General features: G+C 59.3%; 3 protein-coding genes across 4 annotated transcripts; all 3 read right to left on the minus strand.

Annotated features, from left to right (window-relative positions):
* Position 1: 1 nt before the first annotated feature.
* Positions 2 to 2,748, minus strand: DGUOK (deoxyguanosine kinase; the record flags this gene model as incomplete). Its single annotated transcript, XM_051640757.1, is given in 6 exon segments — positions 2 to 106; positions 633 to 780; positions 1,751 to 1,798; positions 1,800 to 1,927; positions 2,197 to 2,309; positions 2,680 to 2,748. Coding segments are annotated over 6 exon segments (591 nt in total), but the record flags the coding sequence as incomplete, so codon positions are not given.
* Positions 2,749 to 3,964: 1,216 nt separating this feature from the next.
* Positions 3,965 to 7,590, minus strand: ACTG2 (actin gamma 2, smooth muscle). The gene is made up of 9 exons (XM_051640697.1): positions 7,372 to 7,590; positions 6,454 to 6,627; positions 6,240 to 6,368; positions 6,038 to 6,148; positions 5,438 to 5,522; positions 5,173 to 5,334; positions 4,899 to 5,090; positions 4,349 to 4,530; positions 3,965 to 4,220 (listed from the first exon to the last, which is right to left on the minus strand). Exons 2-9 carry the CDS (start codon positions 6,577 to 6,579, stop codon positions 4,077 to 4,079), a joined length of 1,131 nt encoding a protein of 376 aa, XP_051496657.1. The 5' UTR covers positions 6,580 to 6,627; positions 7,372 to 7,590; the 3' UTR covers positions 3,965 to 4,076.
* Positions 7,591 to 12,291: 4,701 nt separating this feature from the next.
* Positions 12,292 to 25,192, minus strand: STAMBP (STAM binding protein). 2 transcript variants are annotated; one of them, XM_051640687.1, is made up of 9 exons: positions 24,983 to 25,192; positions 20,429 to 20,504; positions 19,833 to 19,928; positions 18,291 to 18,666; positions 17,446 to 17,570; positions 16,175 to 16,312; positions 13,995 to 14,107; positions 13,655 to 13,754; positions 12,292 to 12,648 (listed from the first exon to the last, which is right to left on the minus strand). In XM_051640687.1, exons 1-9 carry the CDS (start codon positions 25,186 to 25,188, stop codon positions 12,592 to 12,594), a joined length of 1,287 nt encoding a protein of 428 aa, XP_051496647.1. In that variant the 5' UTR covers positions 25,189 to 25,192; the 3' UTR covers positions 12,292 to 12,591. The 2 variants fall into 2 exon arrangements, with proteins under 2 accessions (XP_051496647.1, XP_051496646.1); XM_051640686.1 differs by having other exon boundaries at positions 24,974 to 25,192.
* Positions 25,193 to 27,748: the final 2,556 nt, after the last annotated feature.

Consider the following 27,748-nt stretch of genomic DNA (forward strand, 5'->3'; position numbering starts at 1 on the left):
TCTCCAGCAGCCACTGGTCATGCTGGGAGTGGAGCTGCTCCAGGTATCCCAGCTGGATCCCACCCTCCTCGCTCCGCGCCCGCCGGCGCAGCCGATCCAGGCACGTCTGCACCGGGAGAGGTGGGAGGTGAACGGGAGATCAGCAGGAGAGGGAAGGTGAAAAGGAGATTAACGGGAGAGACAGGAGAGGTGGGTGATAAGGGGAGAGATGGGAGGGGAATGGGAGATGGCCAGGAGACATGGGACATGAACGGGAGAGATGGGACATGAGGGAAGGCTAAAAGGAGGTTCATGGGAGAGAGGGGAGGTTGCTGGGATGCAGCAGAGATGGGAAGGGAACAGGGAGGTCGGTGGGAGGTGGGAGAGACGGGAGGTGGAACGGGAGGGATGGGATGGGAACGGGAGGGGAACGGGCATCCAGCATTCCCAGAAGACACCACAGCCCTCCCTCCCCAAACCCCACTTCAGGATCCGTAACAAAACTCCCCCTGCCGCTCCCAGGCTCCCCCAGACCACCCGTTTGCAGCCGAACCCCAACATCTCAGCATTCCCAGGTGCTCGCCGGGCTCCGAGCGCAGCCGGACGCCCCCGGGTCCCCGGCCCCCCAGGCCCGGGGCCGTGGCAGGACCCACCCGAGGCTCAGCCCGCAGGTAGAGGAAGCCCTGGAGGGTGGCCCGGGGGCCCAGCTGCTGGAGCAAGAAGCTGTGCCACTCCTGGTAGATCGCCCACTCCAGAGGCTGCAGGTGCCCAACCTCAAACAGGTTCTTGGCAAAGACGTACCTGGAAAGGGACAGGAAGGTGGGATGGGCTGGGTTAGGATGGGGCAGCTGGCACCACCAGCACCACCAAGACATCCCCAAGTCCAGGCGACTTCACAGCCCCTTTTTCCCCCCCTCCACCTCTTTTTGCACCAACCAGGAACCAGGGGCATTTAGTCGCAGTGGAAATTCTTGATTGGGGTGGTCATGGAGGGTGATCAGGGGCATGACTTAAAAATAAAATCTCAGTGGGGGTTTATTGGTCATTAGGGCCACGGAGATGATGGGAGGGCTGGAGCAGCTCTGCTCTGCAGCCAGGCTGGGAGAGTTGGGGTGTTCAGCCTGGAGAGGAGAAGGCTCCAGGGAGACCTTAGAGCAGCTTCCAGTGCCTGAAGGGGCTCCAGGAAAGCTGGGGAGGGGCCTGGGACAAGGGCAGGGAGGGATGGATGAAAACTGGGAGAGGGAGCTGGAGGTTGGAGATGAGGAGGGAATTCTTGGCTGTGAGGGTGGTGGGAGCCTGGCCCAGGTTGCCCAGGGAAGCTGTGGCTGCCCCATCCCTGGCAGTGTTGAAGGGCAGGTTGGATGGGGCTTGGAGCAGCCTGGGCTGGTGGGAGGTGTCCCTGCCCATGCAGGGGGTTGGATCTAATGATCTTTAAGGTCCCTCCAACCCAAACCAGTCTGGGATTCTAGGATTTGATGATGCTGGGGGACAGCCCAGCCCAGCTCCCCAGGGCTGAGCCCCATCACCCATGGGACCTCCAGCCACCTCCTGGCACGGATGAGGATGGAACCACCAGCAAAAATGATGTGGGGGGATAACGAAGCCCCCCGTTATCCCACAAGCACACTCTTCATCATCACTCTGCACTTGACTGGGGACGGTGTCTCTGCTCACCCCGGGGTCCCAGGGGACACCAGCTGGGCTGCAGGGCTGCTCCTTGTTCCCTTGAATCCCTTTTCTTTCCCTTTTTTATGGGGGGGGGGGCGGGTACCTGTCGCTGTAGATGGAACGTTCAAAGACCCGGACTGGGGGGGTGGGGAAGCTGTGGGGGGGGGGGCTCCAGCAGGGCCTTCAGCCGGCTCAGGCAGGAGAAGGTCTGGAAGGTGTAGGACCATCGAGCAGGCTCCTTGTACATCATCTGGAGAAGGTTGGTGGAGCCCACGGTGGCCTGCAGGAGGGTGAGGAGGAGGATGAAGAGGGAGAGGAGGAGGAGGAGGGTGGGGGGAGGAGGAGGGGGTGGGGGGGGAGGAGGAGGATGAAGAGGGGGAGGAGGGGGAGGAGGAGATGAAGGGGAGGTGGAGGAGGATGAAGAGGAGGAGGATGAAGAGGAGGGGATGAAGAGGAGGAGGATGAAGAGGAGGAGGAGGAGGAGGATGAAGAGGAGGAGGAGCAGGACGTCCCCGCACGGGCCGTGGGGCACCTGGTGGCCTCTCTCACCTGGCCCTTCCCACCCGCCGGCACCTTCTGCCACTGGGCCACCGGTTCCGTCACCAGGTGCCACCGCGGGAAAGCGGCCGCCAGCAGCTGCAGGAAGGTGGATTTCCCCACGGCTGGGGGGGGGCAGAGGGTGAGCAGCTCTGATCCCCCCCCGGGGTAACACCGGGGTTTGGGGCACCCCCCACCCCAGGCAGCGAGAATAATCAATGACAGACTTTCAATTAGACCCTGAGAGGCTTCAGGCTGAACCCCCCAACCCCTGCCCCAGAATGACCCCCCCACCCCAGCCCCCACCACCCCCCAACTCCTTCCCCGGGCTGACCCTCCCCCCCCCCAACCCCTCAACCCCCTCCCAAGGTTGCATCCCAGCCCCCCAGCCCCCCCTTCCCCCCAACTCAAACCCACCTTTCCCCCCCAACCCCTCCTACACCCCACTCCAGCCCCCTCCCAAGGCTGACCCCCCCAGCCCCCCCAAACCCCCACCGATGTTCCCCTCCAGCGCCAGGCGCAGGGGGGCCCCGCTCCGCCCCATCCCGCCACCGCTTCCGCCTTCCCGCGTCATATGCTAATGAGGCGGTAATGAGCCCCGTGACGTCAGCGCGCGGGAAGCGGGGGCGGGAAGAGCCCCGGAAGAGGCGGGAGCAAGAGCGGGGTGTGTGTGTGTATGGAAATATATGCAAATAGGGCTCCGCCCACCGCATCTCCCGGCACCGGGGAGGGGTTGGGGGCACCAACGTGATCTTGGGGGCACCAACACGATATTGGGGGCACCAACACGATATTGGGGGCACCAACATGATATTGGGGGCACCAACGTGATATTGGGGGCACCAACACGACACTGGGGGCACCAACACGATATTTGGGGGCACCAACATGATATTGGGGGCACCAACACAACATCGGGGGCACCAACACGACATTGGGGGCACCAACATGATATTGGGGGCACCAACACAACATGGGGGCACCAACACAATACTGGGGGCACCAACACAACATGGGGGCACCAACACTACACTGGGGGCACCAACATGACACTGGGGGCACCAACACGATATTGGGGGCACCAACACAACATTGGGGCACCAACACAACATTGGGGGTACCAACACGATACTGGGGGCACCAACACAACATTGGGGCACCAACACAACATTGGGGGCACCAACACGATATTTGGGGGCACCAACATAATATTGGGGGCACCAAGACAACATCGGGGGCACCAACGTGATATTGGGGGCACCAACACAACACTGGGGGCACCAACACGATATTGGGGGAACCAACACAACATTGGGGCACCAACACAACATTGGGGGCACCAATGTGATATTGGGGCATCAACACAACACTGGGGGCACCAACATGATATTGGGAGCACCAACATGATGTTGGGGGCACCAACACTGGGGTCAAGGGCATTAAGATGATGTTGGGGACATCAACCCAGGGTTGGGAACACTGTCAGGAGGCCAAGGGCATCGAGGCAGGGCAGGAGGCATCAGCATGGGGTTGGGGGCAACAACACGGGGCTGGGGGCCACAACATGGGGTCAAGTGCATTGTTGGGGGGCTGGAGGCATCAAGGCAGGGTCAGGGACATCAAGGTAGGGCCAAGGGCATCAGCATGACTTCAGGGCACCAACATGGGATGACAGGCACCAACATGAGGTCAGGGCTTCCCCATCCCTCCCCATTACCCTCAGACCACCTCCCCAACCCTCCCAACCCCCCCCAACATCTCCCAGAAAAGGGGCAGAGCCTGGAGAAAAGGCTTTAATGCGCAGTGGGTGGTGGGGAGGAGCAGCGGGGACCGAGGAGGAGCAGGGTGCCCCAACCCGGGCCGGGGGGGCCACCACGGGGTGAGGAAGAGGCTTAGAAGCATTTTCGGTGGACGATGGAAGGTCCAGCCTCGTCGTACTCGGGTTTGCTGATCCACATCTGCTGGAAGGTGGAGAGGGATGCCAGGATGGAGCCACCGATCCACACCGAGTACTTCCGCTCCGGCGGGGCGATGATCTGCCGAGACATGAGCCCTGAGGATGCAGCCCCGGATCCACCTGCCCCCAGATCTCCACCAGGAGAGGATTCGGGGTGTTGGAGGCCGTGGTTGGTGTCCTGCCACTACCACTGCCACCACCACCTACTTTGATCTTCATGGTGCTGGGAGCCAGCGCCGTGATTTCCTTCTGCATGCGGTCGGCGATGCCGGGGTACATGGTGGTGCCGCCGGACAAGACGTTGTTGGCGTAGAGATCCTTGCGGATGTCGATGTCACACTTCATGATGGAGTTGTAGGTCGTCTCGTGGATGCCAGCTGACTCCATGCCTGGGGGGGAATCAGAGACTCATAGAACTATTCAGGTTGGAAAAGCCCCTCGGGATCACTGAGTCCAACCATCATCCCTACTCCGCAAAGTTCTCCCCTCAACCAAACCCACCAACGCCACCTCCAAACGACCCGTAAACACATCCAGGGATGGTGACAGGGAAGGGGGCTGTCAGCACCATCACCCCCACCAGTGCCTCCACAGAGGTCCCCAAAAGACCCATGGGTTTGTCCCTCCTGTTTAGGGTGCAAAGTGCTTAAGGGAGCCCCGAAAGGCCTGTGGGACACCCATGGAAGCTGGTTGCCCCGTGGTGGTGATGGGGGGAAATCACCCAGGGGCCAGCCAGGACAATTCAAGGTGGGCTCACCGATGAAGGAGGGTTGGAAGAGGGTCTCAGGGCAGCGGAAACGCTCGTTCCCGATGGTGATGACCTGCCCATCAGGGAGCTCATAGCTCTTCTCCAGTGAGGAGGAGGAGGCAGCCGTGGCCATCTCGTTCTCGAAGTCAAGGGCCACGTAGCAGAGCTTCTCCTTGATGTCACGCACGATTTCTCTCTCAGCTGCAGGAGGTGATGATGAGGCTCAACCTGGTGCCACTGGGGCACCACGGAGGTCCCTGTCACCCCCTCCCCAGCCCCGTACCGGTGGTGACAAAGGAGTAGCCCCTCTCGGTGAGGATCTTCATGAGGTAGTCAGTGAGGTCACGACCGGCCAAGTCGAGACGCATGATGGCGTGGGGCAGAGCGTAGCCCTCGTAGATGGGCACGTTGTGGGTGACACCATCCCCAGAGTCGAGGACAATGCCTGGGAAGGGGGAAGGAAGGTGAGGGAGGGGGCTGGAAGCCAGTTTGGTCCCTTCCCCACCACGGATGGTCCAAGGGTGGTAGATGTCATGTGTCTTACTCACCAGTGGTGCGGCCAGAGGCGTAGAGGGAGAGGACAGCTTGGATGGCGACGTACATGGCGGGGACATTGAAGGTTTCAAACATGATCTGGGAGGGAGGACAAGAGGGGCAGTGGGTTAGGGGGGAGCGTAGGGGTCCCCAGCACATCTTTCCCCCCCCCATTCACGGGGGCCATGTCCTCCTGGACCAGCACATTCCATGGAAAAGCGCAGATCGTGGCATCGCATGGAAAACCAGGTGGCTTGTTGCACTGGATGGACACGTGGGTCCATCGTGGTCAACTCATCACGTGGAAAACAAGGTGGGTCAGGGCAGGGAAAGGGGAGTCCTGGCACTGCACAGAGAGTCATGTGGGTCTGTGCATGGCGTGGACAAAGGTGGGTCAGCACATGGGGTGGCCAAGCCCACGGGTCCACACACCAGAGAGGAACCCACGGGCCCACACGAACGCATCACCAAGAGCTCTGCCCTCATGAAAGCACCAAACTTCACCCCACCGCCTGTGCCAGACCCTCCTGCCTTGCTAAACCCCCAGATCCTTCAGCCCTTCCTGTGGTTTTGGTGGGTCCATCCCCATCCCTGGGGTCCCCAGGGTGCTTTACCTGTGTCATCTTCTCCCGGTTGGCCTTGGGGTTGAGGGGTGCCTCGGTGAGCAGGGTGGGGTGCTCCTCGGGGGCCACACGCAGCTCGTTGTAGAAGGAGTGGTGCCAGATCTAAGGCAGGCAAAGAAGATTTGTGGTCATACCCACCCAACGAGAAGCCAGAGCCAGCACCTTCTCCCTGGCCCAGGGTGGGGGGTCTCACCTTCTCCATGTCATCCCAGTTGGTGATGATGCCGTGCTCGATGGGGTACTTGAGCGTGAGGATCCCCCTCTTGCTCTGCGCCTCGTCGCCTACGTAGCTGTCCTTCTGCCCCATGCCCACCATGACACCCTAACGCCCAGAGACAGCCTCGTTAGCCTCATTTGGATGGTTAAAGGAGGAGAAGGGGGTGACTGGTCCCACCTCGGGTACCCACCTGGTGCCGGGGCCGCCCCACGATGGAGGGGAAGACGGCGCGAGGGGCGTCATCGCCGGCAAACCCGGCTTTGCAGAGGCCGGAGCCGTTGTCACAGACCAGGGCGGTGGTTTCTTCCTCACACATGGTGGGGCTGGGAGTGGTTGGTGTTCAGGGGGGACCTGGGGGGAAAAGCTGGGGCGAAGGGGGGGAAGAACAGCGTTAAAGGGGGTGACACCATGTCCGGCTTTGGTCGTTGGAAGATCTGGAGTCCTTGGGGATGTGCAAAATCCTCCGGCGTGGGGTGGCCGCGGGGTCCGGGATGCTGGGAGAGGGGTGATGCTCCCATGGGTGCTGCTCCCATGGGTGCTGCTCCACACCGGTGCTGCTTCTCCATCCTCCACCAGCCGGTGCCAAAAGAGGTGCCAAAGATCTCCTCACCAGGAGCTTTGGTGTCACCATCCCCAGCTGGTGCCCCCCCGGGGCAGGCGATGCCCTCTTCTCCGCTCCGGTCTCAGCACCGCTCTGCCCTCACATCCTTTCCCAAAAATGGGAAAAAACTTGCCCCTTTCCGGGGGTGGGACGAGGGGGGTGCCCCATTTTGCTGGTGGATTCTCCCAAATCCAGAGGAAAACAGGCAAAAAAAACCTCACAGGAGCCCAAGAAGAAAAAAAAACCAACCAACAAACCGATAACCCCTGAATCCCCAAATCCCAAGGGTTTCTGGAAGAGCACGACCCTCCTTGGCCACAGCCCAACTCTCATCCTCTCATCCAGAAGCTGAGGGGTCGTGCTGGGGGTTGTCACCCCTCCCCGTGCTGGTGCCACCCCTAAAAAATTTGGGGGCCTTCCCCAACCCCCTCCCCCGCCCCCCCAGGGGTGTTTTTCCTTCCCGTTTTCCCAGAAGCAAGAGGAGCAGGGGGGCTGGGCAGTACTCACCACGGAGGCAAGAGCTCCTTTCCTCTGGGACTGAGCCCCGAGGAGCCTTTGGTATAAATACCAACCAGCCCGAGAAACCTCAGAGGCGGATCCTCTCTAAACAAAGACCCTAAATAGGCTAAGTGATGGTGTGTTAGCCATATGGCCATATAAGGTGGTTTATTTCATTAAATTGACCTCGGGCTGATGGTAGGACCCAGGCACAGTTAATTATTGTATTGGGGGGGGGGGCAAAAAAACGTAGGTGGGGATGGTTGGGAGGCGAGGTCGCGGTGGTGAGACCCTTCCTTTTATGCTCCGCACCGATAAACAAGTGAGACTCAAGGCCTTATAAGCGACGGGCTGGGCAAAAAGGAGGTGGAAGCGTCTTTGGTTCCTGGGGAAAGTGTGGAGAAACCCCATCCAGGTGGAGGTGGGGGTCGGGGCTCTGCCCCGGGGGACACCCCGGGAGCTGGGATGGGAATTTGGCGTCACCGAGATGTTGGGATCGCAGCGGGTCGGTGCGTTGCTTCCTCCCGGACTCTGCTCCCTTCTGTCTCCCCGTTACCCAGCACCCCTGGGATGTCCATCCTTGGGGTCTTCTCTCTCTGCCCTGTTTTTGGGTTTTCAGTGCCCCAAAGCCCCTCGTGCCCCAAATCCTCAGCTCGAGCAGGGTCAGAACGCAAGGGTCTGGGCTCCCAGCTCTGCCTTGTGGGTGCACTCAGCTCCCACCCTCTTCCTGGGAGGATCTGGGGGGCAGGATGAGCCTGGATCCCCCCCCAGGGGGTGAGGAGGGTGCCGTCCCCAGTCCCCCCTGCCTGATGCAACGTGGGGGGCCCAGAGCCACCCCCAGCCCTGCAGATGCGGCCTTGGCAGGTGGTGGAGCCCGTGGCCCTCGCAGAGGTCCAACCAGTGGCTGCCAAACTCCCTGCTGCCTTTTTAAGGGCAACGATCCCACACTGGGGATCCCCCCGGGCACCCGGGGCAGGGGGGAGGCAGGAGAGATGCCCCAAAGCCACCACCCGGAGCTACGGGGACTTGGTTTGCAGAGGGGGGAAACTGAGGCACAGGGTGCCCCAGGCTAGCTCTTGCTCTGTGGGGTCCTGAGCTGTGCTCAGGGCAGGGACATCAGGGCACAGCAACAAGGACCAAGAGCTGCAGGGCCCACCAGCACCAGGAGGGACCCAAGAGTCCTGATGTCCTCTCCCCAGCCCTGGAGGGAGGGACCAGACTCCAGGCTGTCACCCCACGGGGCAGGACAGCAACATGGCATCCCTGGTCTGCTCACACCTCCAACAATGTCCCCAGTTGTCCCTTTCCCTCCAGGGAACCCTCAGCACTCGGGGGTTGGGTTTGTCCCCTGGCTGGGCACTAGTTGGTGTCCCCCCCCACACGCCCCGAGCCCAGGGGACCTGCCACTGCCTCATGTCCCAGCCCCGTTCCCTTGGTCTGCAGCCAAACATGAGGTCACCGAGGCAAAAGCTGCCACATCCTGAAATCATAAAACAGATGAACACAAAATATTAACCCCAAACCCAGCAGAGAGCAGGGAAATGCAGGTGCGGGGTGGGAGCAGCAGCCTGTGCTGGAGCTGGGAAAGCTCAGAGCAGAGGGGGCAGGGGCTGGGGGGACTGGGGGCACTGGGAACAGGACCCTGTCCCAGCCCGGGGTGGGGGGCACCGTGTCCAGAACCACAGAGACCCCCTCCCCGCAGCCTGGTCCGGGCAGCAGCGCCAGGTTCCCCGTCCCCACACGGTACCAGGGGTGGATCCCAGTGCCCCGTCCCTGCGGGATCCCAGTGCCCCGTCCCTGCGGGATCCCAGCGCCCATTCCTGTGGGATCCCAGCGCCCCATCCCTGCAGGATCCCAGCGCCCATCCCTGCGGGATCCCAGCGCCCATCCCTGCGGGATCCCAGCGCCCCATCCCTGCAGGATCCCAGCGCCCATCCCTGCGGGATCCCAGCGCCCCATCCCTGCAGGATCCCAGCGCCCCATCCCTGCGGGATCCAAGCGCCCCATCCCTGCGGGATCCCAGCGCCCCATCCCTGCAGGATCCCAGCGCCCATCCCTGCGGGATCCCAGCGCCCATCCCTGTGGGATCCCAGCGCCCATCCCTGCGGGATCCCAGCACCCCATCCCTGCGGGATCCCAGCGCCCCATCCCTGCAGGATCCCAGCGCCCTACCCCTGCGGGATCCCAGCGCCCCATCCCTGCGGGATCCCAGCGCCCTATTCCTGCGGGATCCCAGCACCCTATTCCTGCGGGATCCCAGCGCCCTATTCCTGCGGGATCCCAGCACCCTATTCCTGCGGGATCCCAACGCCCTATTCCTGCAGGATCCCAGCGCCCATCCCTGCGGGATCCCAGCGCCCCATCCCTGCGGGATCCCAGCGCCCCATTCCTGCGGGATCCCAGCGCCCTATTCCTGCGGGATCCCAGCACCCTATTCCTGCGGGATCCCAGCGCCCATCCCTGCAGGATCCCAGCACCCTATCCCTGCGGGATCCCAGCGCCCTATTCCTGCGGGATCCCAGCGCCCCATCCCTGCGGGATCCCAGCGCCCCATCCCTGTGGGATCCCAGCACCCTATTCCTGCGGGATCCCCGCCCAGCGCATCCAGCTGCCGGGGATGGGAATCCCAGGAGCGGCGGGTTGGGAGCTGGGCCGGCAGCTCCGAAGCCCCGAGCGGGTTCTCGGCAGCCTAAAAAGGAAAGGTTTGGCCGGCCCAGCCAATCCAGCCGGGCTCGGTGGCCCCGCGGTGCCGGCAGGAACGCCAAACATCCCACGGCCCCGGCTGGGATGGACGCGGGACGAAGAGGGGGGCAAACCCTGCTCTGCCCTGGGATTTCAAGACGCCCGGCCCTCGGCACCTCCGTATAAGGGGAACGTTGGTGCTTTAATCCTCTCGGGCAGCAGAGGAGGATGGAGGAACAGGCCGGGCAGAGATTTTTTGGGGCTGTTCCCATCCCGGAGGTGGAGAGAAGCATCATTCCCTGCCTGCAGGAAACCCCCCCCCCCAGACACACAACTGGTGGTGTTGCTGAAAATAAACCATCCCTGCAAAGCGTGGCTGGTGATGGGGTGAAGCTCCTACCAACTTCAACCCCATTCTGAGGGATTTTAAGGCGGGACAGGCCGGGCCCTGCAGCTGGACAGACGGGGTGGGACAGTGGGAGGCAGGCAGAGGTGCTGGGAGAGCAGCACCCATCCCAACCCAGGCTTGGGGGTGAAAAAATGTGATTAGAAAAGCTGCTGGGGGCAGAGCAGGAGGAAGCAGCTCTGCTGGGAGGAGGTTGGAAAAAATCTACACTGGGTTTCATCAGTCACTAGGGCCATGGAAACGATGGCAGGGCTGGAGCAGCTCTGCTCTGGAGCCAGGCTGGGAGAGTTGGGGTGTTCAGCCTGGAGAGGAGAAGGCTCCAGGGAGACCTTAGAGCAGCTTCCAGTGCCTGAAGGGGCTCCAGGAAAGCTGGGGAGGGGCTTGGGACAAGGGCAGGGAGGGATGGGATGAGGGGGATGGATGAAAACTGGGAGAGGGAGATGGAGGTTGGAGATGAGGAGGGAATTCTTGGCTGTGAGGGTGGTGAGAGCCTGGCCCAGGTTGCCCAGGGAAGCTGTGGCTGCCCCATCCCTGGCAGTGTTGAAGGGCAGGTTGGATGGGGCTTGGAGCAGCCTGGGCTGGTGGGAGGTGTCCCTGCCCATGGGGGGGGCTGGGACTGTGCCAGTGTCTCACCACCCTCACACTCCAGAATTTCCTCCTCCCGTCCAACCTCAATCTCTCCTCTTCCACTTTAAAGCCATTCCCTTGTCCTACCACTACAGACCCTGCCAAAAACCCCTCCCCAGCTTTCCTGCAGGGCCCCATCCAACCCTTGGATAAATCAATTCCTTCCCTGCTCAGCCAGGCCAGCCCCCTCCAGCCCCCTCCCCTTTAGCTCCAAGACGCAAGTGGAAAAAGAAAGCGAGCCAAGAGGACACAACCCATCTGTGCTGAGCTGCACACCCATGGATTTTGCATGTAGGAGCACAAGGACATGACACAGGACACGTGTGCACACTGGGTGGGAAGGCAGCTCCAGCCTCCCCACACAACCACGTGCTGATCATCCCAGCATCCTGCTGCAGGATGTGGAGATGCTGGGGATGAGGCTCCAGCCCCTTGAGGCCAGATGCCTCCCACCCTGCAGGGCTGCTGCCCCCTCCCTGCCAGCAGACACCAGGGGGGAGGCTCTGGATAAACCCCAGGAAGGAAAAAGTGGCTGGGGAGGAACAAGGGGCTGCTTGGTGTCCAACAGGCTTGGGAGGAGGTCCCAGCTGGTACCACAGGACAGTGAGTGTCACGCCTGGTCTTGGCAAGGACAGACTTCACACTGCTCTGAGGAGCACCAAGGCAACCAGGGGTGGTGACTTGAGGAATGAAGCAGCACGAGGTTCTGGAGTCCCACCTCAGAGAGGTGATGGCCTTGCAGAGCCCTCTCACAACAAGCCAAGAGACCAAGAGTCTCCTCCATGGTGACACCAGCAAGGAGCCAAACTGCAGGGTCAGAGCAAACCCCTCATCCAGGAAAAAGAACTCAGGTAACCAGAGACTCCTCATCACTGCTGGAATGAAGCACCTTGTGCCACATCCAGGCACCCAAAATCCTGGAACAGGGATTCCCAAAGAAGGCTGGACCCCTTCTTACCTCCCTGGGCAAAGGCCTGAGTCCCAGCAAGGACTCTCTTGGGCTCAGTGGTCATAAGCTCGTGTGAGGGGAGTGAGGAAGGTTCCACCTTCAACTCTAGCAAGGATTTATCTGCTCCAGCCATCCAGGCTGAGCCCAGAGCAACCCAGAGAGAGGCAAAACAAAACCTGGGTTAGTTCAAGCAAGTCCCACTTGGAAGAGGTTTCCACACCTCACGGTTGCAGCAAATACCAGGAAACCCTCCCCCAGGAAGCTGTTGGAGCCGTAGATGAGAGTTTTAATCAGTTGCTTCAGTGTTAGTTCCCATCTTTGAACTCCCAGTTAGCTTTTCCCCACAGTTTTGAACCTCAGCACCACTTTTCCAGCCCCAGGCCAAGCACTGAGGCTCCACATGTTCCTACTGAGGTCAGGGGACCAATTGCCCCATGGCTGTTGGGGGAGGGGGCACAAGGATGACTTCAGGGTAGGACTCATCTGCTACAGGAGGGAATAAACCACCTTTCCCCAGGCTGAGGAGGGAGGGAGATGGTTTCTGGAAAGGGTTAAGGCAAGAGGCCTATCGGAGATCCAGGAGGACCACGTCTCTCTCGACTACTGACACGTGGTTGCAGGTCTGGAAGAGAGAGAAAGAGGGAACAGGGGTTACTCAGGTGTTCCCACAGCTCAGGTGAGTCTCCTCAACCTCCCAACACAACCTGCTGCCAGTGCCACAGAACCACAGCATTGTTCTGGCTGGAAAAGATCTTTAAGTTCATTGAGTTCAAACATAATGAAGATGATGGGAGGGCTGGAGCAGCTCTGCTCTGGAGCCAGGCTGGGAGAGTTGGGGTGTTCAGCCTGGAGAAGAGAAGGCTCCAGGGAGACCTTAGAGCACCTTCCAGTGCCTGAAGGGGCTCCAGGAAAGCTGGGGAGGGGCTTGGGACAAGGGCAGGGAGGGATGGGATGAGGGGGATGGATGAAAAGTGGGAGAGGGAGATGGAGGTTGGAGATGAGGAGGGAATTCTTGGCTGTGAGGGTGGTGAGAGCCTGGCCCAGGTTGCCCAGGGAAGCTGTGGCTGCCCCATCCCTGGCAGTGTTGAAGGGCAGGTTGGATGGGGCTTAGAGCAACCTGGGCTGGTGGGAGGTGTCCCTGCCCATGGGGAGGTTGAAACTGGATGATCTTGAAGGTCCTTTCCAACCCATTCCAAGAGTCTATGAAGATTCTATGATAACCCAACTCTACCAAGTCCAGTCCTTAAACCACGTCCCTCAGCACCACATCTCCATGTCTTTTAAACACCTCCAGGGATGGTGATTCCACCACCTCCCTGGGCAGCCTGTGCCAGTGTCTAATGACCCTTTCAGTGAAGAGGTTTCTTCTAATATCTAATCTAAACTTCCCCTGGTGCAACTTGAGCCCAGATCCTCTTGTCCTGCTAACTCCTCCCTCCTCTTCCCTTCATCCCTCAGCCCTGCCTGGTTCCACACAAATCACTTTTCCACCACCTTGACCTGTTTTTGCTCAGAAATGCTCCCCATCACACCTCCAACACATCCTAACGAGTCAGGAAGCTTTTGCAACCTCAACTCTAGGAGAAGAGAAGCCCCTGCTGGACCCAGCACCTGGTGGGGTGACTTACAGTGAAGAGAGGAGGGTCTTTGGGGTGTGGGTGGAATCCTTTCTGCCTGCAGGAAGAGATCTCCTCCAGGCCATGCTCTGTCAGCCTGAAAAACCCCGTCCTAGAGGAAACCAAGACAAGGTCAGAGGAGCTCCAGGCTCTGCAAAGAGAAGGAGCTTTTCTTGTGTCTGAAAACCTGACATTTTATTCCCACATCAGGAATCTGAAGGAGGAAGAGTCTTGGTCAACAGCCCCGCAACACCTTCTGAAGAGGTTTGACCTCCTGCCCAACCAAAGGCTGGGTTTTTTGGGGCAGCACAGGCAGAGGGAAAAGTCTTCCCAAACCCACCTCCCTACTTACTCCTGGTATTTTGGAGAGCACACGATGGCAATGGACTCTGGCAACATCATCTGGTAGGAGCAGTGGGTGTGCAGGTCCACGCTGGAGAGGAAGGCTGTCTGGGTGGGATGAGTCTGGAAGAGGGGGAGGTAGAGCAGGGTTGGAAGAGGAGTCCAAAGAGAAGGTTGGAATGGAGACATGGCTGCTCAGATGGCACAGAGGACATGCTGCCACCTTGAAGATCATTGTGTCCAACCATTAAGCCAATCTACTGAGTCCAGTGCCAACCCATGTCCCTCAGCACCATCTCCAGGGCTTGGAACCCCTCCAGGGATGGGGACTCCCCCCCTGCCCTGGGCAGCCTGGGCCAGGCCCTGACAACCCTTTCCATGGAGAAACTGTTCCCAAGATCCAACCTGAACCTGCCCTGGGCAACCTGAGGCTGTTTCCTCTTGTCCCATCCCTTGTTCCTGGGGAGCAGAGCCCGACCCCCCCTGGCTCCAACCTCCTCTCAGGCAGTTGCAGAGAGAGAAGGTCTCCCCTCAGCCTCCTCCTCTCTATGATGAACACCTCCAGGTCCCTCAGAAGTTCTCCAGCCCCTTTCCCAGCTCCATTGCCCTTCTCTGGACACACTCCAGCCCCTCAATGTCTCTTCTCTCACCCAAAACTGACCCCAGGATTCAAGGTGGCCCCTCACCAGTTCCCAGCACAGGGGATGATCCTTGCCCTGATCCTGCTGGCCACACTGCTGATGACACAAGCCAGGATGCTGGTGGCCCTCTTGGCCATCTGGGCACACAATAGCTCATGTTCAGCTGCTGTGACCAGCACCCCCAGGTCCTTTTCCCCCTGGCTCTTTTCAGCTACTCTTCTCCAAGCCTGGAGTGTTGCCTGGGGTTGATGTGCCCCAAGTGCAGGACCCAACACTAACCCTGGTTGGACTTCATGAATTTGCCTTGGCTCATGGATCCAGCCTGTCCAGGTCCCTCTGCAGAGCCTAAACCCATGGATCCAGCCTGTCCAGGTGCCTCTGCAGAGCCTTCCAACCCACAGGCAGATCAACACTCCCACCCAACTTGGTGTCCCCTGCAAACTGACTGAGGCTGCACTCGACCCACTTGTCCAGTTCACTGATGAAGTTATTTAACAGAACTAGCCCCACTGCTGAGCCCTGGGGACACCACTGGGGACTTGTCACTGCCAGGGCACTTCAAGACATCACACTCCACCACAGGTGGTGTGACCACAGACAACCACCACCTCGCCCAGCTCCAGATTTCACAGCCTAACTCCTCCTGAAAGCTCCTTCTCAGGTTTGCTTTGCCAAGACCCACAGGAAGATCCCTAGGGCTTCTTGAGGGTGTCACAAGAGCTGTCACTGAGGAGTTAACACCCCAAGCAGCCACCTGGCACAGGCAGCAGCATTTCTTTGTCCAAGCCTGGAGGCATCTGCTGCTTTCCAGAGGTTACTCAGCAGCACCAAACATTTTGCTTGGCACGTATCCAAGGGCCAAAGGCTCCGTGGGGAAAAGCACCAGGGCAGGGCTGAAGCCAGAGGAGGGACCTGGACCTGGCACATCCCATCATCCCAGGGCAGCAAGGAGCTGTGAGGAAACATCACCCCCCACACTGACAGGGAGCTCAGGATGTCCCCACGGTGCCTCTGGAGTCAATTTGTAGTGGGATGAAACATGAACCCAACATTCCACTTGGGAAGGGCCTGGTCCTTCAGGAAGGGAAACTTCCCAAACTTCACACAGGCCTGGATCTTCCCAGTAGAACCAGTGGTGACTGAGACTGGCCCAGAGGGTCAGTCCAAACCAGAGGATGCAGCCCTGACATCTACCCCAGGAAGTTTGTTTTTCCCCCAGTAAGCACAGTTCTCCCTCCAGTAAGCTGAATTTTTCCCCTAGTAAGCTAAATTCTCCCCAGTAAGGGAATTCTTCCCCCAGTAAGCTAAATTCTTCCCCCAGTAAGGGAATTCTTCCCCCAGTAAGCTAAATTCTTCCCCCAGTAAGCTAAATTCTCCCCCCAGTAAGCTACATTCTCCCCCCAGTAAGCTACATTCTCCCCCCAGTAAGCTACATTCTCCCCCCAGTAAGCTACATTCTCCCCCCCCAGGAAGGAAGGTCTCCCCCCCCCTCCCCTCTCCCTCCAGGCTGACCACAGGGCCAGCTGGGAAGTGCCCCCAGGAGACTCACATGGATCCAGCCCAGGGTCACCAGGCCGTGCTGGTCCTGGATCACAAACAGCTCCTCCTCACTCTCTGTGTTGCAGTAGTCAGGGCCTCCATGCTGCTTGGGGATGATGGTGTGGGTGATGGTGAACTCGTTCCTCATCTGCAAGGCAGGAGGGAACCCTCAAAGCAGCCCAGGGAGACCCTGAAGGCAGCCCAGGGAGACTGTCCAAGTAACCCAGGGAGACCCTCAGGGCAGCCCAGGGAGACCCTCCAAGTAGCCCAGGGAGACCCTCAGGGCAGCCCAGGGAGACTGTCCAAGTAGCCCAGGGAGACCCTCAAAGCAGCCAAGGGAGACCCTCAAAGCAGCCAAGGGAGACCCTCAGGGCAGGGCAGCCCAAGGAGCCAGCCCCAAACCCACTGGACACCCCGGGCTGGGAACACAGCTGCCACCCACTGGTGGTAATTTCCCAGGCTTAGGGAAAGCAGGACCTCTGGGGGCCCAACCAGGGGAAGTGCAGCTCTGGAAACAAGCCCGTGGATGTGTCCACCATCCACTTGCAGGTCACAGAAATAGTAACTTCACGTTAGTGACAAAGGAGGGGCAGGATTCTCTGAGGCTGAGGGTGACCAACAAGTTTCCAGTTCATTTTCCCTGCTGTGCAGAGCCCCCATGAGAGCTCAGAGAAGTCCTGTTCACCCAGGTGAACCTCTCCACTTATTATTTAAGAGATGACACCTCCTCATTAAAGTATCACCAGCTGGATTGGAGGGAGCTGCTCCATCCAAGAGCTTCATTTCAAAGCCAACTTCTGCCAGCAAAGCAGTCCCAAGTGACCCAGGCAGGAGCTGCCAACAGAAACCTGGGCACACAAACCCTTTTGGGGAAGAACCAACTGACTCCAGTTGGTGTTTGTTTGGGTGAGGGTCCTGGTTCACAGCTGGGACACCTGAGTCCTGCTGCCACCCAAAGGACAAGTGACAGGAGCTGCCTGTCACTGGGGATGCATGAGGCAGGCACCCAGCTGGCACCAAGAGGAAGCTGAGCACCCATGAGGACTTGGTGGGCAGCACCTCACTGAGCGTGAGGAAATCCTGATGCTGAAGGGAGGAAAGGGAGGAGAAGGTCATCCCTGAGGTTCACAGGGATGTCACAAGCCTTGTCAGCACTGAAACTCCACCACAGCCTCCTGTGGCAAAACTCAGGCTCCTCTGGCCATTCCCAAAGCTCCTGCACCCTGATACCAAGCTCCTGTGCCACCACTTCCAGGGGCTTCATGAGGATGATGAACTTACCAGCTTCCCACAGAGGATCCCACAAGTCTCCACACCCCGGACCGTGTTGGCATCAGCCAACTGGAGGAACTTGTGGCAGAGCTCCCTGGGGACAATGACCTGGCGAAGGGCATCGGTGCTGGTACCTGTGGGGAGAGCAGGAGCACAGGGACAGTTGGGGACACTGGAGAAATGGTCCCTTGGGGAAGTTCCTGGAGGGAACAGACTGAAAAAAAACCAGGCTGGAAACATGAACTGCTCTAATGTCCACCCTTCCAATGGCAGTCACAGAGAGATGGAGTCACTGGGACACCATGAAGGTCACCATCTCTTCCAGAACAGGGAAAGAGACAGAGAGAGAGAAAAGCACCTTTAGGAGTTTGTCCAAAACCTAGTATTTTGCTACTGAAAATGAAGCCACACAAGCTCATAAAATGTTATTTAAAGCAAATGTGTCACTGGTCAAGAACCAGCCATTTGGAAATGTCCAAATCACTATTTTGGAGCCATATTTGGCAGGAGAATTTGGTCAGGAGGAGAATTCAGTCAGCCTAGCCAGGAACTAAACCCCAATCTCCAACAAGTACTGGGATCTGGGAAAGCCAAATGGGCTGCAGGCTCCAGACCAGCAGAGAAACTGGGCTGGAGAAGCATGGAGGGGTGATTCCCAGGAGGAGAAACTTCTCCCCCAGGCCTGCAAAACTTCACTGGACAACAGGGAGAACATCTAGTGACCTGGAAGGCCAAACCCCCAGAAGGGATGGAGCCACAATCAGACATTTCCAAGAGCCTCCTGGCCAGATCAGCTCCTTGTCCAGTTTGGCCCAGCCCCAGGGAGGGAGAAGGGAGCACTGGGAGGTACTAACTGTTCTCTGTGCCCCCCAAGGCGCTGGGTTTCAAAGACCTGTCCACAACAGGAGGTTTGGATGAGACAGTCCCCGCTGAGGGACTTGCAGGGTGAGCTGGAGAGATGGGAACCTTTGGGATTAAGTCTGTTGGGGGCTTTTCCACGCCAGGGATGAGAGGTCCATCCAGAGACTCAGGCCTTGGCTCTGGCTTTCCAAATTCCTGCACTATCCTGAGACGTTCCTTCTCCAGCTCCTGCCGGCGAATCATCTCCTCGAAGGCGTGGAACTGCTCCTGCTCTGCCTGCTGCTGCTTCATCAGGGCCACCCGGTTCCTCTCCTCTTCCAGCTGCTGCTGCAAAGCCAAATTCCGTGCAAATTCCTCTTCTTCCTCCCTCTGCAAGGAGAAACACACCCAGGGGCATCGGCACCCAGGAACAGCCCCAGGCAGGACACAAAGTGCTGCCGACCCTCAGCAATCCCAGGCTGCTTCCCCATCTGCTCTGCCCTGGTCAGGCCCCAGCTGGAGAACTGGGACCAGTTCTGGGCTCCCCAGTTCAAGAGAGACAGGGAACTGCTGGAGAGTCCAGGAGAGGGGAACAGAGATGACTGGGGAGCATCTCCCTGATGAGGAAAGGCTGAGAGAGCTGGGACTGTTCAGCCTGGAGAAGAAAAGGCTGAGGGGAGACCTTCTCAATGCCTGGAAGTATCTCAGGGTGGGTGCAGGAGGGTGGAGCCAGACTCTGCTCAGCAGTGCCCAGGGACAGGACCAGGGGCAACGGGCACAGGCTGGAACATGGGAAGTGCCCCTGAAAGATGGGGAGAAAATTCTTGGCTGTGAGGGTGACAGAGCCCTGGGACAAGCTGCCCAGGGAGGGTGTGGAGTGTCCTTCTCTGCAGATATTCCAACCCCCCTGGATGCAGCCCTGTGGGATGTGCTTCCAGTTGCACTAGATCATCTCCAGAGGTCCCTTCCAACTCTGACAATTCTGGAATTCTGTGAGGGTCTGCAAAAGGGGCCCAGCAAACAGTGCTCCCTGCACGGAAGCTTCACCCTGCAAGGCACAGACCTGCACTTCCCTCAGGAGGGCCAGGTAGGCCAGGGCAGTAGAACTGCTGCCCTACCCTCCCTCTTCCACAGAACCAGAATTCCAGGTGGATTTTCCCTTATCCAAGCTCTAAAATCCCACTTTTCACAGTTTTCTGCTTTGCCCACAGAACCCCAGATCCTTGCCCATGCTGCCACCACCCGCCTGCTGAGTTTCTGGATCCTAAGACCTCACATTGGGAGCAAGAGAAAAACCAACCAACCAGCAGCCCCAGCTCCCACCACCCCCAGATGCCCCATGAGAAGGATGCAGGGACACCCAAGGCAGGTTCACCTGCACAGTGGCAGAGACCTGATGGGGACAGCCCTGTGCTGCAGGTGACAAGGCTGAAAGCTGGGGCTCCCCAGAGGTCCCATTTCACAGCCCCCAGGGAGCCCTGAAGACCTGCCCTCTTCCAAAGCCTTTGTTTGAGGGTCTCCTGGGGAGCACAGACCTCCAGTCTCCTCTCACTCACCTTCTGCTCCTTGTACTTAGCATAGTCCTTGGCGTACCTCTTTAACAGCTCCTCCTTGAGCTCTTCAGCTCTGGGGAAGGCAACTTCTTTCAGTTTCTGAGGGAAAGAAACAGAGTCAGAAGCCTGTGATGTCCCCAAGGCAAGAAGAACCAAGACCTGAAGAGAGGCAAGAAACCATCTGCTTGCTCAAAGCTCAGGCAGCCACGTCCTTGGCTCTTCTGGTCAGTGTTGAGCAGAAGAGTGGGAGCTTCTCCTGGCTGTGAGCAACCTCCAAGGATCCCTCAAGGACCAGGACACTGGGCATCCAGCCACCAGGCATGGAAAAGCCAGGAGGTGTTTAAGAAGCAGGGAGTTTAACAGGGAAGAAAGGCTGGCCCAGTGCTCAGCAGAAAGCAAAGGGGACAACCCCAACCAGCCCAGGGCAGGTACCACGGGGGGAGAAGAACCCAAACTGTAACTCCCCACGGGGTCAGGACTGCTTGGTCAAGCCAAAGCTTCTCAGTGTTTGTGTGGATCACTCATCCCATGAAAACCCAAGCTCTGTGACCCCACAACACTCCAGCAGCAGCTGGTCAGGCCTGGGCACTGCTACTCACTCTCACTGTCTCCCTCTTCTCAGGTATGACAGCGGTTCTGTACTCGCGGTGCTGCGGCAGCTTCTCGATGAAGAGCCTGGAAACACAGGAGAGAAACTGGATGGGGGGCACAGCAAGTGGCATTTTGGGGGTACAGACCAATCCCCTCCAGCACTGTCTCCTCCCTGGGCCCTGTGCAGCCCACAAGCAGGAGAGCTGTCTGCTTTCCTGCAGGAAAACCTCCCTCGTGGCACATGGGAGAGCCCAGTCCCAGGGGAGCACCTTGTATTTTACTTCCACCTGGAATGATCCTCAGGGATAAAGATATTTGTTTTGAACAGAAACACTAATAAGCCAGTCTAAATCACCAAGGACATCAGGAAGGTCCTTGTGCACCTGCCCACACCCCCTGTGAGCATCCAAGGAGACAAGACAGAAGGTGAAGGACTCTGCTGACTCAGGTGAGCACTGACCTTCTGGGTGGGGGATCAGAGAGTTTGTGCAAGAGATGGAGGAAAAGACCTCAGAGCTTGGGAAGAGGAACTTGCAGATGAGCTGCAAGCAGCTCTGAGCAGCATTTCAGGGCTGTTTCTGAGCAGATTTCTGGGAGGGAAATCAAGACTGAGCTCAACATCCTCACCCTGTTCCCAGCACAAACAGGTTCGTCTCCAGCTTCTCTACTGTCCCCACCTGGGAGCTCAGCAGGACACAGGGAAGAGTGAGAGGAACAGCACTGAGAGCACCAGAGCAAGGAAAAAGCCCCCAGACATGGGGCAGTTCCCTCTGGCTCAGCTCCCTGAGGCTCCCCAAGCTTGAGGCACCCCCAAACTGTCTCTGCAAAGCAGTCCCCAGGAGGGCACCCACTGCCAATGTGCTCAGGGTGAGTTCCTGGAGAGCTTTGCTGCTCCTTGTCCCTGCAAGAGGAGCTGAGCTCACCCCGAGGGGCCACAGGGCCTGTGGGCACCTCCCAAAATCCGTGGGGCCTGAAGGCTCCAAAGGAAGAAGGGAAGGGAGAAGGGAAGGGAGAAGGGAAGGGAGAAGGGAAGGGAGAAGGGAAGGGAGAAGGGAAGGGAGAAGGGAAGGGAGAAGGGGAAGGGAGAAAGGGAAGGGAGAAGGGAAGGGAGAAGGGAAGGGAGAAGGGAAGGGAGAAGGGAAGGGAGAAGGGAAGGGAGAAGGGAAGGTCTCCACAGAGATGCTCTCCAGCTCCTTTGGGGAGCAGCCACATCCCCAGGCACAAGCAATAAGGGAAGTGAGGGCTCAGACTGTGCCCCCAGCAGCAGCACAAGCCAACCCAGCAGAGCCCTGTGGGAAAAGCTCCGGGGGCAGAGTCAGGACCCTTCTCCTGCTGAGGAGCCCGAGCGTGCGGGGAACAACCTCAGTGCCTCACAGCTGAGTCCTCTGGGAAAAGGGAGGGCTTTGGGCAACCCCAAGGGCTGCTGGTTCCCACCGAGGGGGTGAGGCTGCTCCTGCCAAGGAGTGTGGGATCAGAGCAGCCACGGCACAGCCTGGAGCCACAGAGAAGCTGCTGCTCCCTCGGGAACAGCCGGTGATGTCCCGGCTGGGGGTTGTGAAATAGGTCAGTGTGTCAAGGAGACAAAACACGGCTGAGATGGCTGCCAGCAGCCAGCAAATTCACATGGAAGGGATTAATTAAGAAGCATTAAGAGCAGATGCTGGCCTGAGGAGGATGGAAAAACCAGCAGAAGCAGCTGGCTTTCCACAAGTCAGGAAATGGGGGGAGAAAAAGTGGGCAGTGGGATGAGAGGAGGACTTGGACATGCTGGGGCCAGAGCCTGGAGCTGGAGACTGGGCAGGAATGGTTCACGTTTCCCAGGGACAGCCCAGCTGAGGTTTGGCAAGACTGGAACCTGCAGTTCCTGTGGCCAGGAGCTCTGGGCTTGTCCAAACCTCTGTCTGCTCCCAGCCCAGGCTGAGCAGCAGCTGTTTGGCACCAGCAGCCTCCACATGGGCTGGTTTTAAGCCCTGCCACAGCACACGTGCCAAGGCCACGTCTCTCCTGCCCCCTGTAACACCCTCCACGGACCCCTGGAGACAATCCCAGCAGCTCAGCCACACAGGAGCTCCAACACCACCCAAAATCGATGGGTTTGGGTTTTTTTTTTCCCTTCCTTATTTGCCCCTAGGGAAATCAAGCCTGTTCTGATGGGAACACAAGGACAAACACCCGCTCAGATCAAGGCAGGAGCAGCTGGAGGAGAAGACAAGCAAAGCAGGTATTTCACAAGGTGACAAGAAATGTGTCAAAAGTCCAGCCTGGGATGTGAAGAGGCTCCAGGAAAGCTGGGGAGGGACTTTGGACAAATGCTTGTAGTGACAGGACACGGGAGAATGGATGAGAACTGTCTGGCCCCGGGCTCCCTGCTCAGTCCCCTGCAGGTCGTTTGGCTGCTCTGCACTTGGGTTTCCCATGTGGACATGAAGGTCTTTGCCCAGCCCAGGAGAGCAGCCTGGTTATCGTGGAATCATGGACTGGTTTGGGTTGGAAGGACCTTAAAGACCATCTAGATCCAACCCCCTGCGTGGGCAGGGACACCTCCCACCAGCCCAGGCTGCTCCAAGCCCCATCCAACCTGCCCTTCAACACTGCCAGGGATGGGGCAGCCACAGCTTCCCTGGGCAACCTGGGCCAGGCTCTCACCACCCTCACAGCAAAGAATTTCTTCCAAATCTCCCCTCTTCCAGTTTTAATCCATTCCCCCTCATCCCATCCCTCCCTGCCCTTGTCCCAAGTCCCTCCCCAGCTTTCCTGGAGCCCCTTCAGGCACTGGAAGGTGCTCTCAGGTCTCCCTGGAGCCTTCTCTTCTCCAGGCTGAACACCCCAACTCTCCCAGCCTGGCTCCAGACAGAGCTGCTCCAGCCCTGCCATCGTCTCTGTGGCTCCTCTGGACTCTCTCCAGGAGCTCCACGTCCTCCTGATGTTGGAGACCCCAGACTGGACCCAGCCCTGCAGGGGGGGTCACACCAGAGCAGAGGGGAATGTTCATGAAAAATCCCACCTCTGAGGGCAGGTTTTTCAACTTCCCTGCAGGGAAATACGGAAATACCAGGAGCATCTAAAGCTGCTGGAGAGAAGACACCAGCACCACCACTGCTACAGACCAACAGCCAAGGTGCTTTAAGTTCATTTGTTTAGTTAAAGAGTTTCTCCTTCAGCCTCAGCTACGTAACCAGCCTGGAAACCTTCCCAAGGGATTTACACTCTCTAGGATGCCCATAAAAGCCCAGGAAGTGTCAGGAGGGAAGAGAAACTAATCAGACAAAAATGTGTTGGAATTAAGGGGCAGGAAACCTGCTCATGGGGACAGGGAGAGAAAATGCCCAGGGAGATGCCAGCCAGGCTCTGGATCAGTGGGTAGTGGGCACAGCAGGGACCACAGCAGGTGACACTGGGTGAAAGAAGAAGGGACAAGATTTTGGCCAAAAATCCTACAGGAACAGGACATCCTGAGCTGTTGGGATGTTTTCCCAACTGAGGATCAGTTTTCAGCAGCAACAGGCAGAGCTACAGTGAGAGGCCTCACGTGTGTTCTGCTCATACTCCAGGGTTGCTGAGACACCACCCAGACCTGACACCATGACCTGGGGCTTCCCAGAAGAGTGCTCAGCTCCCAGAAACCTCACCAGACAGTTTGGATCACAGAACCATCATGGAATGGTCGGGGTTGGAAGGAGCATTGAAGACCATCCAGCTCCAGCCTCCCTGCATGGGCAGGGACACCTCCCACCAGCCCAGGCTGCTCCAAGCCCCATCCAACCTGCCCTTCAACACTGCCAGGGATGGGGCAGCCACAGCTTCCCTGGGCAGCCTGGGCCAGGCTCTCACCACCCTCACAGCTGGAACCACCACCCTCACTGGAAGCTGCTCTCAGGTCTCCCTGGAGCCTTGTCTTCTCCAGGCTGAACACCCCCAGCTCTCTTTCCCACCCAAACCATTCCATGATTCCTTGATAATTCAAAGGCAAGCTCTACAAACCACCTGCAGGGTTGAGCAGCATTTTTGGGGTTGTGCCTCCCACGATTCCAACATCACCCTGTCAGCCCAACCAGCTGTATATCCCCACTTCTGTGGGAACTGGAATTCAAAAGGAACAGAGCTCTGGACAAAACCCAGTTCTTCTGGCTCAGCAAGACCTCAGCATGTCCAGACATGCTCAAAATATATAACCCCAACCCCATGTATGGACAGGAGGGTCTCCTGGACCTTCCAGTGCCTGAAGGGGCTCCAGGAAAGCTGGGGAGGGGCTTGGGACAAGGGCAGGGAGGGATGGGATGAGGGGGATGGATGAAAACTGGGAGAGGGAGCTGGAGGTTGGAGATGAGGAGGGAATTCTTGGCTGTGAGGGTGGTGAGAGCCTGGCCCAGGTTGCCCAGGGAAGCTGTGGCTGCCCCATCCCTGGCAGTGTTGAAGGGCAGGTTGGATGGGGCTTGGAGCAGCCTGGGCTGGTGGGAGGTGTCCCTGCCCATGCAGGGGGGTTGGGACTGGCTGATCCTCCAGGTCCCCTCCCTCCCAGCCCCTCCCACGCCCTCCGCCCCCCCAGCCCTTACGTGATGTACTTGTTGTAGAGGATGAAGGCGCTCTCCAGGTTCCCCTCCTCCCCGTACACCGCCGCCATGCGCAGCAGCTCCACCCCCGAGCGGTAGTAGCGCCGCGCCGGGACCTCCTCGTTCACCTCCACGGAGCTGCCCGCCTGGATCAGCCTCCGGACCCGCTCCTCGGGAGGGAGGGCGACATCGGCGTGGTCGGGCATGGTGACACACATCCAGGCTGGGGGGAGGGAAAAGGCAAGTGCATCAGGACCAGCCCCGAGGAGGTGACGCCGCCGGTGCCCCCAGGGCCTGGGAGGAACCCCCTGAGACGTGGGAATTCCTGGGCCAGACCAGGTCCTGAGGGAGGAAACTGGGAGAATCAGAGAATTCCTGACTGGTTTGGGTGGGAAGGGACCTTCAAGATCATTAGATCCACCCCCCCATGGGCAGGGACACCTCCCACCAGCCCAGGCTGCTCCAAGCCCCATCCAACCTGCCCTTCAACACTGCCAGGGATGGGGCAGCCACAGCTTCCCTGGGCAACCTGGGCCAGGCTCTCACCACCCTCACAGCCAAGAATTCCCTCCTCATCTCCAACCTCCATCTCCCTCTCCCAGTTTTCATCCATCCCCCTCATCCCATCCCTCCCTGCCCTTGTCCCAAGTCCCTCCCCAGCTTTCCTGGAGCCCCTTCAGGCACTGGAAGGTGCTCTAAGGTCTCCCTGGAGCCTTCTCTTCTCCAGGCTGAACACCCCAACTCTCCCAGCCTGGCTCCAGAGCAGAGCTGCTCCAGCCCTCCCATCATCTCTGTGGCTCCTCTGGACTCTCTCCAGGAGCTCCATGTCCTCCTGATGTTGGAGACCCCAGACTGGACCCACCCCTGCAGGGGGGAGGGTCTCACAAAAGCCAAGCAGAGGGGGAGAATCCACATCTTCCCTGGGCAACCTGTTCCAGTGTCTCACCACCAAAAAGAGATCAGCTCTTTTGGGGCACAACACTTGGATATTTAGCTTTACAAACCAAAATGTTGCCACCACCCCAAGCTCATCCCTTGGTGACTGATCTCAAACCAGGCTCTGACCCCTCTAATCCTTCCCAGTTCTCTCCCCACACTCCAAGGCCAGTGCTGGGTACTAGTTTGGGAGAAGATGGTCAAAGTGCCTCATCCAGACTTGAGCAGAAGTGGATTCACACGGGGTCTCAACACTGCAGCACCCCCAGACACAGCCCCAAGAGCAGGAGGGAGCTGAAGACCATCCCTCCAGCCTTTGCTCTCCAGCAGCTCCATCCCCACCCAACCAGCCCCAACCCAAACTGCTCCCACCCAGGCACAGGGACAGTTTTATTTCCCTTTTCAGCCACTGCGGGGTCTGGGCGTGGCTGTGCTGCAGGAGGCACAGCCCTCAACCCCAGGAATGCACCTCGACCTGCTCCAGGACCTGCCTCCACAAACCCTTCCTCACTCAGCAAGAAATCCAACACTGAGGAAGCAGCGTGAGGGGCAGGAGCCCTGAACCCCTGCCAGGCTCTGCCCCCTCTGCCGAGACCAGTTTTTCCCCCCCCCAAAAAAGCCACCCTGGACCAGCATGAGGGTTAAACTCCCCACGAAATCTCAGCACTGAACACAGAGCACCTCTGGAACCTCCCAGCTTCCCAGCCTGGCTGCCCCAGCCCCCTCAGGATCTGCTGCAGCTCCATCCTAACCAGGGACCAGGTCCTGAGCTGAGCACCCCCTGAGGAGCCCCTGCAGGGCAGGAGGTGCCTTTCTGGGTGCTCTGGGAGCAGAAGCCCCTTTTGAAGGCCCACGTTTCTCAGCCCACACCCTGGCAGGGCTTCTTGCCCAAAACTGGGGCCGTGGGGATCTGGGTGTGACGGAGCCACAGCTCAGGGGGCTCCAGCTCCTCCTCCTCCCTCCTGCTTCTACCCGGGCTCTGGGCCCAAGTTGCCCCCCCTGCCACTCTCCTCCTTCCCTCCCCCCCCCCCAAAGGAAACAGCCGCTGCTCCCACCCCACAGCCCCTGCTGCCCCCAACCTCCAGCTCCCCCATTCTCACTGCACCCCAAAAGAAGCTGCCCAAATCAACCCCCACTCCGAGCTGTCAGCCCCCAAACTCCAGCCCCCCCCCACAAGCTACAGCCCCCCAGGAGACAGCCAGACCTCCCCCCAGCCCTTGCCCCGCAGCGGGGAGCAGAGGAGCCCCCCGGGGCTGCCTCTCCCCCCCCAAAACGAGCGGAGGATCCCCAAAACACCCCCACCCCCCCCCCCCGCGGCCTCCCAGCCCCCCGCACAGAGCGAGGGGAGGCCCCAAACCTCTTCCTGGTGTCACAGACCCCCTGAGCGGAGCCCAACGAAAGGAACCCCGGCAGGAAACACCCCCACACCCCCCCAGAGACCCCTGCCCCAGCCCCCCAGGAGCGGCGGGGACCCCCGGGCCTGACCTGCCGCCGGGCCCGCTCCGCCTCCCCGCGCCACTTCCGGCTTCTCGCCTGAACCGCCCCGCCTGCCTCCCGACAGCCAATCAGCAGCCAGCACAACATCCGGGCACGCCGCTCGCACCGCCCTCCCCCCCCCCTTTTCCGCCCGGCCGTGTCGCCACTTCCGGCGGCCGAGAGCCCCGCCGGGGTCCTGGCGGAAGAGGCCGCGAGGCCGCTCCCCGCACAAAAACCCCAACTTTTCGCCCCAAAACGGGCCCCGCCCGGGGAAGCAGCCGCGCCCGGACCGCAGAGGGAGTGAAGAGGGAAGTAAACGCCCCGATTTCCCGTCCCGTTCGCTGCGGAGAAGCGCGGGACGCGGCG

The sequence above is a fragment of the Apus apus genome, chromosome 26, assembly GCF_020740795.1.
Source record: "Apus apus isolate bApuApu2 chromosome 26, bApuApu2.pri.cur, whole genome shotgun sequence".
Lineage (NCBI taxonomy): Eukaryota > Metazoa > Chordata > Aves > Apodiformes > Apodidae > Apus > Apus apus.